We start from the raw sequence: 10785 nt of genomic DNA, 5'->3' as shown, positions 1-10785 counted from the left end.
AGCGAGTTCAATTTTAGAACGCAAAATATCATGTATCTATATAAAATTGAACGTATCTACATGTGAATTGTTAGCATGCTCTTGTTTATTGAATTAACATAATGGAGTTGGTAGGTATCTATGTGATATTCTGATATCAAAAGCTACACAAACATATTATAAACAATTTCCAGTATAAAAATCTCTTAAATTTCGTCAGAAAGATAAAAAAAAAAGAAAAAAAAAGGAGTCATTATCGTGATTGTGTCCAAGGAATCTAGGAGTAAGGACTTAGGCCGGCAGTTTGAAATGTATATAAAAATTGGTGTTGGCAATTAGTCGTTAGACTACCAAAACAATATAATTAATTGGGGGCTCTATTCTAATTAAGTACAATGCCTGTATAAGTAATTGGTTGGGGGCTCTATTCTATTCTCAAGTCTAAACCACGAGCATAAGAGTTATAAAGTTAATTTTATCCAATAATTAAGAGCTTTTTTGCATTTTTGTTTAACTAGATCTTTAGTGGTACGAAGTAAGAAGGGTATCAGTATTATCTATGCTAGTAGTTATAAAGAAAATTGCAACATTGTATGACTAAACTTCACTAGTCAGATGAAATCATATAAGCCATTGCAACTAAGTGAAGTCTCGTCTAAATTAACTTACAAGAATCGAGCTCTAGAAACACATTCTGAACAAACATTGTGCCACTTCTGCCGCGAACTGCAACTGCAGCTTCTCGTCTGCAACTGCTCTCCAGCTTCTTCCACATTTATGCTCCTCATCATCTCTAGGTCAGTTAAAATTAATCTGGGCCTTGGTAAGAATGACGATACCATTTCATAGCCCTTCTGCATAGTCCTTTGCTCCATCTGCATATGACGAGGTTGGGTCTTCCCCTTCATCCAATGATATATCAACCTTGGAGCAATTCTATACTGATGCTTTACCTGCCCAGGAAGTAAAAGAATGTACATCACAAACTCATAGCAGAAATGATCCAAAACAACAAGCAGCTAAAGAAACAAAAGCCAATACAGCATCTTATGTTATTCTCTACCTAGGACAAATAAAGAAACAAAAAAAAGAAAAGAACTTAAGCAAAAATCAAGAATCAAGCCAATAGCATGTGCAATGTACATACCTTAACCAAGGTTCCCTTTTTCGTCAATACCATCGAAAATTCCAGTCAAAATCCTTTCTCAATCTGGAGGCATTGAATGATGATCCTATCACATATGCAGAATAACTTCTTGTAGGAATAACATGATATTGAGCGAGATGCAAAACCAAAAAAGACGTCTTCTAATCTTAGCTGCAAGGAAATTCCCACTTGCAACACTAACACCATCACGCAACCTACTAAGGTCTGCAGTTTGCTCTGTCCTTGTTTTCCCTTCTTATCATGGGGAGATCCAACTTCTTCCAGGTTGCTTCATCACACCATATTTCTTCATCTCTTCCCTAAACCTAGCTGCCTCTTCCCATTTCCCAGCATTAGCATGAAGATTCGACAGCAGAATGTAAAGCGAGGGATCATCATCATGCCCTGTTTCAAGAAGAAACTTTCCAACTATATTTCCCAAATGCAGATGGCCATAGGCTGCACAAGAACTCAACAAAGTCCACCAAACGCTCGGGTCGATATCACTGCCACTATCCTTGATCAGCCTCTCCGCTACATCAAGAAACCCGGCCCGCCCTAATAGATCGACCACACAAGAGAAGTGATGCATTTCGGGCTCAATGCCATATCCCTTCACCATCAAATTGAAGATCCTAATACCATCAGAAACTAAACCTGCATGGCTGCAAGCTGATAGCACTGCAGTGAAAGTTGCCTTATCCGGCCTGACTGTACTCGAACACTGCATAGCCTCAAACCACTCGATGGCCTCCTTGCCCTCTCCGTGCAGTGCATGGGCGGAGATCACTGAGTTCCAAGAAACAGCATCTCTATTGGTCATACTGTGGAACACTTTCAATGACCAGTTCAAAGCCCCACACTTGGAGTACAACGCAATGAGGGCATTACCAAGCAAGGTGTGAACGAAATAACCCAATTTCAGTAAGTAAGCATGAACTTCCTTCCCATGCAGAAGATCTGATATACTGGAGCAAATGCTTAAAACAAGGCTCAAAGTGTAATGATTTGGTTTTAGACCTAATTCAAGTAATTCCGAAAATTGTTGCAGCCCTTCCTCTGGGAATCCATTTAATAGAAATCCAGATATCATTGCATTCCAAGATATTACATTTCTTGAGTGCATTTGACAGAAGATTTCGTGGGCCTTCTCTATCGCACTGTTCCTAGATAACGCTGAAAGCAATGCGTTTGCAACTTCAACTCTGTGAATGAGCGCCCTTTTCACTAGAACTGCTTGTATCATCTCAACTACCTCTACTGAATCTAAGTTTGCTAGCAAGCTTCCAATAGTGAATTCATCTGGCTCAACGCAATTCCTTTGCATCTGAAGGTAGGTGGAGATAGCATCTCCACTCAGGCTCTCTTGAGCATAGCTTGCTATAATGGCATTCCATGACACGACATCCTTCACTTCCAACGCTCTGAAAACCAAACACGCTGCAGCTAACTCTCCGCAATTAGAATACATGCTTATTGCTGCATTATTAACTTTAGTGGACTCTCCAAAACTCATCTTGATAGCTTGGCCATGTACTTGAGTAGCAAGTTCAGAATCGAAACAAGCTCCCATTACACTCACAAAAGTCAATTCAGTTGGTTTCAGACCAACGGTTTGCATATCTTTGAACATCAACAGAGCTTCTTCATCTCTTTCCATACTGACCAATCCCGCTATAACTGCATTATATGCTATCTCGTCACCAACTTCTCTCCCGATTTCCTCAAACGTTTCACAAGCATCACCAGCACTTCCACATTTGAAATACATAGTGAGCAATGAATTAGCGACGGACGCCTTCCTCAAAAATCCGTTCTTCAAAACCAAGCAATGAAGTTGCCTCCCAAAATCAAGCTGCCCAGCTGTACATAAGCTCACAACACTAGCAAACGCGTAGTTATCCGCTTTCACATCAAGGATACGCATTCTCCGGAAGAAATCGAACGCAAGCCCATCAAGGCCATTCTCAGCGCAGCCCGTGATCATCGCATTCCAGACTTGCACATTTCTTTCAGGTATTTTGTCGAACACCATACGAGCATAATCAAGTTCGCCGAGCTTCGTGCAAGCTGACAACAGTGTCGTATGCGAGTACACATCGGGCTCGCTTATATCAGTATAGACCCTTTTCACCGATGCCAAGTCCCGCAACTTCGCATACAGCGAGAGCAGGGCATTCGCAACGTGAGAGAAGCTTTGAAGGCCGGATTTGACGCAGAGATTGTGGAGTTGGGCACCCACTCTGATTTCGCGGGAGTTGGCGCAGGCTGTGAGGGCTGTGGAAAGAGTGTAGTGGTCGGGTTTGAGGTGGCGGAGAGAGTGGATTTGTTGGAAGAGATGGAGGGCGTCTGAGAATCTGTGGGCGTGGACAAGGTTCTTGAGAGAGCAATTGAGTTTGATTAGTTCTGGAACAGAATTATCTGCTAAGGCTCCCTTGGTATTTTGGTAGCATTTTAGCATCATTAGCTCATCCCAAATCCAAATCAGTTATGCTACTGTGAAGTTGATTGAATCAGAGAGATTAATACACCTAACTCTCTAATTAGAGAGATTATATGATTCCACTCCTTTTACACAATTGGTGATGGGAACTGCATACAAAAGCAAGACAATACTGAATCAGGAACTTCCCTAAATCAAGAAAGTAGATTTCATTTTTGAGAGAGAGAGCCAATTCGTTTTAAAATGGAATTAGTGTTGGGCTGGATTGTTATTTTTTAAATGGATGGGTTAATAAATTTAAATTAAGTTTGGGCTCAAGTTTTAATGGAAGTGTGGGCCGGAGTATTATGTTAATTCTATGATTGGACTGAGGATTACTTCTATTATTTCGAGCCCACGCTTCTTGAATCCTCTTCTAATCGCGATGAACCAAGTTTGTTATCTTTAGCGAATTGTGATCGTGACATCGGCCCCAAAACAAGCTAAATATCACATTGTAGCTTCGCAGATCCGACAAACATGGGTGAGCAATTATGGCCATTTTCCGGCGCTCGATACCAATATGAAAATTTTCCGGCGCTCGACAAACATGGGTGAGCAATTATTGGAGTACAATATATAATGGAGTATAATGCGTTCGCAAATAGGAGTCCCATAGTTTGGTGCAAGTTTTAAGAAATATAAAGAAAATTGATAGAAAAAGATAAAATATGAGTGAAAATGATTAGTGGAATGCAGGATTTACTTATCATTTATAACAAAAGTGAATTGAGACTGTTATTGGTGGATGGACCAAAATGGGAAAAACGAAACTCATAGAGTCATGGACAGAGGGAGCAGTTGATATTATCTATACATATATAAAAGACGAGTTTTGCCCTTAATTGCAAATATTTATAAGTTTTGGATTGTTTAATAATATTTAGATATTTTGGTTGACCAATCAAAAAATTAATTCAATTTATAAATATAGTTGTTACAAATTTAATCACCATTTGTGAAAATTATTTGAGTCAATTCATCTATTTATATTTTGGCCGTTACAAATATTTGGCTTGGAAGTTTTCTTCATAAAGGTATATAAATTTTTGGCCGTTATAAATTTTTAATAATTGTAATTTAATCTCAATATTTCAATAATAAGCATTACATATAGATCAACCTTGGAATTGGGGTTACATGAATTAGAAGATTTGTAACTTTGTAACCGTCCCATTATTAGGATCAGAGAGGATAGTTAAAACTATGGAAATGAGATTTCTCTATTAGCAGTCTTCCATAACTTTATCAATCAAAGGTTGATATCATGGACGCATTCACATTGCCAAATTTGGTTTTGAAATTGATAAGTATTTTATAAAATTTTATAGTACAAATGATAAGTTGTGTTCGCATTATTCACGAATGAAAATATCTCTCAAAGTGCAATATGGGGGTCTGTAGTTGACTATGTTTGAAGTTCTTATCTACATATGGGAGCAAACTGGCTTGGCTGAGAAGATGGTGTCGATGCAGATGAAAGTGTTGGAAACGGTGAGCTATTGGAGATAGATGAGGGTCAATGGGCGATGGGGCAGAGCTGCATGAGCATAACTGATTTTAGATTCTATTTTTTATTGAAATTTTTATTTCTTGGTTGCATTTTGATCTATTAATGGACTTGACTAATTTGCTATTGTTAATTGATTTTCTAATAGTGAAATTATTGAATGTTATATGATTAGTAATTAAATGGATTGATGAACAATGTAATTAATTCCAATATAAGTATTAAATTAAAATTTCAACATTATTAAAAAAAAATCTACAAGACAATATGGAAAGTTATTTTGATTTTTCACATTACCAAAAGTTATTAATAACATAATCAAAATTGCTTCGTAATTAAATGTCATTGGTTTATATTGTATTAGTGATTAAAAACTCTGTATAATTTTATTTTTTATCATAATTTATTTTATTTAAATTTTCAATTTTATATGAGAAAATTTAATAAATCGTGTAACGCACGGGGTTGATACTAGTTGATAAAATTCCCAAGTAAAAAAAATCAATTGGGGCATAGGGAAAAGATTATCCAGTGCAGATATTCTTCAGCCCCAATTAACACGTGAGAATACAATCGACTACACATACATAAATACTAGTACGAAAAATAGAGATGCAAACACAACATGAAATTCTTTGGGAAAGCATAAATACATCCAATTCCTCGTTTTTCTCTTGATTCGGATATTCTGGGTCGTGGTAAACAATTCGATCTCTAAGTCCGTGAATTCCTTCTCGATCCATGTATCAAACAGTTGCTCGATCCGAAAATTTTGTTTAATTTCCATAAATTTATGTATGCATATAGCAAGCAAATATAATGGAGAAAGTGTGTAGGCTGAGAAGTTTGCATGAAACAAACCGATAGATTACATCTCCATCACAATATAAGCTCTAAAACGATGTTTTTGGAGTTGAAGATACATGTGGTTGAAGTTCTAGTCAACTCACTTTAGCATGAATCTCATCTTTTTACATGTCTTTTCGAAAGCATATATAGACACTAGTTTGGAAACAAAGTCAGCAACTAAAATTTGACGCTTCATTAACTTGCTCCGAAATGCTCTGTAAAGCCGGTCTCCACTGCCCAGGCCGGCCGGTGTTGGGTCGTCCTGCGCCGCTTCTGCTGCAGCTGCCACCACCGCTTGCCTCCATCTGAACCATGGCCAAACTATTAGTACAATTCATATTCAAGTTTTAATTTTCGCCTCCAAAAAACAAGGTTTCTATTTTCTTAAATACCTGAACAAGAATATGTGAACAAATTCCTATGAACTTTTATCATTCCAGCAATAATAGGACGTGCATATTATTCTGTCGGAATTTCTCTTTATAATAGTTCACATGGTGTATATTAATCTTAAGCTAACAATCATAATGCATGATAGAATTTTAAAAATCATTTTTTTTTTTAAATGAACATTATTATGTAGCAGGAGGCCCTTAATCTGAACATGTATATTGTCCTACCACATCCATCATAATTGAGTAGGCAAATACTATTTTCATTAGATGGAATTAAATGTAGCATGATTTGATAAGTATGTCCTACGAAATTTATCATCAGTTGTCTGAAGGCTAGGACCAGCAAAACTCTTTCTGTCTCTCTCTAAAATAGAGTTAGAATCAAAATATTCTCAATAATATTATCCCCATGTGAAACCCTAAACTTTGGTGTTGAAGGCCATGTGAGTCCTATGATTGGAAGAGATAATATCATGCGTTGAAATAGAGCTAGCAGCAATATATTCCATCTCATAATATAGAGCAATATCATTATCAGTTTGTTAAACATATGCAGAAACCTATGTTTTATATAGTCAATACCAACAATATATTTGGAATCCTAATTCTATATTTTATTTCTTTATGCATTTGTTTTGTGTACTATCATTACTATGATGATAATGTTGCATTGCATGTGGTATGCAGCATTGAATTGAATTATTATGAGAGAATAATAGTTCCAAGTTTTGAAGAGTTTCGACTTGGTATATATAATGGGACCCATCTAATTAGGTATTTATATAAATATCTTAAAAGTCAATTGTTTATTTAATTCTTCATTCTATATACTTTAAAGGATGATGACATGCCAACATGAAGCTGTGCATAAATTTAAATTTTAATATACGCCACCATTTCTCAAGAGTTGAAATCATCAACTAATGAAGTTGACAAAGAAAGTAGATTAAAAAACGCTTTCAATGAATATTATGAAATAAGTATTCTTCAATAGTATTAAGCGTGATATAAAAGCTTAGATACATAAAAATTATCCGATGTTTTAGAGGTTAGAATATATCACAAAATTGTTTTATATTGTGGTGGATAAGATATTTCATACCTAGCTGATCAATTGGCCAACATATCAAATCATATTAGGCGTGAACTAAAATCATTGTTGAAAGCCAATAATCGATTCAATCAGTCAGCGACTCTCGACTAATCGACAACTTTTATTTATGAATCGAACCGGATCAAACATCAACTGACAGCCAAATTGGCTGAATAAGCCGATTCGATCCGGTGTTCAAAACACAGACTTTATGCATATGTACACAAATTGATAAGCCTTTGAGATCCTATATCTTATGTTTTCTGTTCCAATATATTTTTTTATTATTTCTAATCATGGTTTCTTCTATCTCACTATTTCTAGAGCTTGATTTTAATTTTTGGATTATAAATCGAGATTTCACAGTTATAAGAGTCAGTAATTAATTGTTTTATATAGTATGATAGTATTATTTAATTTCAATTTTTAGCTTTTATTTGTATAAGAAGAATATAGTATAGAAGATTGTAAATAAAGAATGAATTCAATATATACGCATGCAATGGATCGTAAATTTGGTCGAGGATGGATAGCGATCGGCCGGTATAACTAACTCATCCCACAATTAATTTTTAATTTCAGCTTAAAATTCTGACAATGTCTCTTTTTCTTTGGGGTTGGGTTAATAATCATAAATTTATTACTGCTATTATTAATATGAATTTAATTTAATTTAATTTTTTAAGAATGAGTACGAATGAAACAACTGAAAACAGAAAGTGACAAAAAAATCATTGGAATCCAGTTATGATCTTCTTCTCTTAATTTAATCAGATCTATCATTTCAATTCATTCAAACCATGAAAATGAAGAATTAATTTACCTTAACTGAAGCTGATCGCGGATTCGATTTTCTCTTGCGCTCCAAAGCTCCTCTCTCCTTCAACAATTTCCCCAACTTCACACTCTTATTCGCAGCAAATTCCTTCAGCACATCTGCAATCACCAATTCTCAGATTTTTTACAAACAAAATTCAACGATATCGTGAATCGGAAGGCACCTTCAAAGCTGATTAGTTTGTAAACTTGTCCAATCACGAGAGCGTCGTCGGGGCGGAGGAGCTTGAGCTGCTTGATCGGCGCGGCGTTCTCCGCCGCCACCACCAGCGCGACGTAGTGGCCGGGGTTGGCATTCATGACCTCGGTAGCGCTCGCCGATGAGTAAATCCGGTCGACCTTACCGCCGGGGTGCTGGATCACCACCACCGCCGCCTCCGCCGCCTGGCAATTCCCCATCACAGCAATCGGAATTTCAAGTGAGTGCGGCGAATTTTTGTGAGGTGTGTGATTTAATAGCGAATTGAAGAAAATTGTATTTAATGAGAATGGAAATAGGAAAAAGGTGGAGATGTAAGCGAATTGAAAAAGGGAAATTGAAATTAATAGTAGGTGTGTGTGAATAATGGTGATGATGGATGATGGGGATTAAGTGAGTGTTAGATGGATCTGCCAAACCACCTAAAATTGGGAGCCTCAGGTTTATGACTCTTCGTTTGCAGACGCAGGTGGGTCTAGTGCGTGTGTGTGAGAGAAGAGTGAGGGGGCCCGGCTGGGACTGGATTGTAATTTTGGGTGATATAAATGTGGAATTCCATTTTATCTGAAATTGTTTGGTGATTTTTTGGATATACATTGGTACTGTATGTGTAATTATTATGGCATAATTAATTGTTGTATCGTCAACGTAGATTTATTAATTAATGCTAATTATGTTGTTATTATTGTATGAGGAAAGTTGCAAATACACCTGAAATTTACGTCTGCCCGTGTATTAACGTACAATTACGGCTGAAATATGTTTTCATGAGTAATTGAATTCATGATATAGATTCATAGGATTATTCATCTTTAGTTGTAATATATAGATTTATATCCCGTCATTTTAAAAAAAAAATACTCGGCTAGTTTATTTTTGTAAATTTTGTATATCCACATAAATTAGGGCCTCCACAATAGGGCGGAGGATGCGACGCCTTAAACCCCGTCCTATGCGCTGTCATATCAGCATTTTATCCTCTGCTCCTTCCACCTACAATGGGGCGGACTATAGCCCGCCCTAAGCATTAAATCTATTATTTGAAATATTGAAATACTTCAAAATTTGGAAAAAAAAAAGACTTCATTTCATTAAAATTAAAACATTACACTACGAATGTTAAAAAACTACAAATTCTCAACGGCGATTGCGGTGCCAAGCATTCCGCCACGGCTTCATTAACGGCATCGAACAAGGCTCAAGTCAAGGCCCGTCTGCAGCCTTCCGATGTGCTCAAATCGTAGTCGTCGGGATTCATTTTTGAGGAGATGAGAGAGAATAATTGAAGAGATGTGAAATTGGAGTGTGTGAAATGGTAGAGAATTGTGGTGTTTAAATAAGAAAAAAATTTGGAAAAAATTCAAAAAAAGAAAGAAAAAGAAAACGCGTGAACATCGTCCGCGATGCCACAGTGGCGGACGATGCGACGGACGATGAGCATCATCCGCGCTTCGTCCGCGGATAATCCATCGGGTGCGGATGATGGTTAAGCCATCGTCCGCCCCATTGTGAATGCTCTTAGTCCTTTTTCATTATACGATGCATAATCATCAATAAATCAATTTATTTGCTTTCGCTATAATACGACTGATCATTTTATTCATTCAAAATATATTTACTCCTCAATCATTACTAATATTCTCCTGTCACTTGTTAATTGAGTTACTTATTTTAGCATAGAATTTAAGGAAGAAATGTTTAGTATTCCATGTTAAATAGATGGAGAATAAAATAAGAGAATGAATAAAGTAAAAAATAAAATAAAAATATAAATATATTATTTTTTATAATAAAATAGTGATTCATTTATTTTAAAACTTTTTAAAATAGAAAAATGACTTAATTAAAATAAATGAGTGAGAGTATTTAAGAAGACACTCTTCGTTAGGCCTATTTATGGAACGAATGTAATTATTTATATTTAAATGGAGTTAATAATAACTTTTTGTTTAGTCTATGTGATTATTCGAATTATCAATATATTAATTAGAGGAGAGAAGTGTCTACCAATTGACACAAATAAGAATAATTTTTCATATGATTAAAAGTAGAATCGTTTAATCATCTATAGATTCTATAGTCGTATCTTTTATTAGTGTGACTAAACACAAATCTTTTTTAGTGTGACTAAATACAAATGTCAATCCTAGTAAAAGTTGTGCCCAGTGACAAAGAATCCATGATGTTGAATTTGATTATAATTTATTAGAACTCTCGCGACACCTATGCTCCAGTCTATTATTTTACTCAAATATCTAACTTATTTGTCGCAATTTTATTTTTTTTTAGAATAT

At 35.8% G+C, this 10785-nt stretch overlaps 2 protein-coding genes across 2 annotated transcripts; both read right to left on the bottom strand.

The window, feature by feature from the left end:
• Window positions 1–595: 595 nt before the first annotated feature.
• Window positions 596–3664, bottom strand: LOC125213060 (pentatricopeptide repeat-containing protein At3g49740). Its single transcript, XM_048113411.1, has 2 exons — window positions 1127–3664; window positions 596–932 (listed from the first exon to the last, which is right to left on the bottom strand). Exon 1 carries the CDS (start codon window positions 3588–3590, stop codon window positions 1386–1388), a length of 2205 nt encoding a protein of 734 aa, XP_047969368.1. The 5' UTR covers window positions 3591–3664; the 3' UTR covers window positions 596–932; window positions 1127–1385.
• Window positions 3665–5969: 2305 nt separating this feature from the next.
• LOC125212682 lies at window positions 5970–8961 on the bottom strand. The gene is made up of 3 exons (XM_048112911.1): window positions 8457–8961; window positions 8279–8391; window positions 5970–6272 (listed from the first exon to the last, which is right to left on the bottom strand). Exons 1-3 carry the CDS (start codon window positions 8689–8691, stop codon window positions 6138–6140), a joined length of 483 nt encoding a protein of 160 aa, XP_047968868.1. The 5' UTR covers window positions 8692–8961; the 3' UTR covers window positions 5970–6137.
• Window positions 8962–10785: the final 1824 nt, after the last annotated feature.

This window comes from Salvia hispanica, chromosome 3 (genome assembly GCF_023119035.1).
Source record: "Salvia hispanica cultivar TCC Black 2014 chromosome 3, UniMelb_Shisp_WGS_1.0, whole genome shotgun sequence".
NCBI classification, from domain to species: domain Eukaryota; kingdom Viridiplantae; phylum Streptophyta; class Magnoliopsida; order Lamiales; family Lamiaceae; genus Salvia; species Salvia hispanica.
Note: the sequence above shows the minus strand (reverse complement) of the source record. Positions and strands in the feature narration are given on the sequence as shown.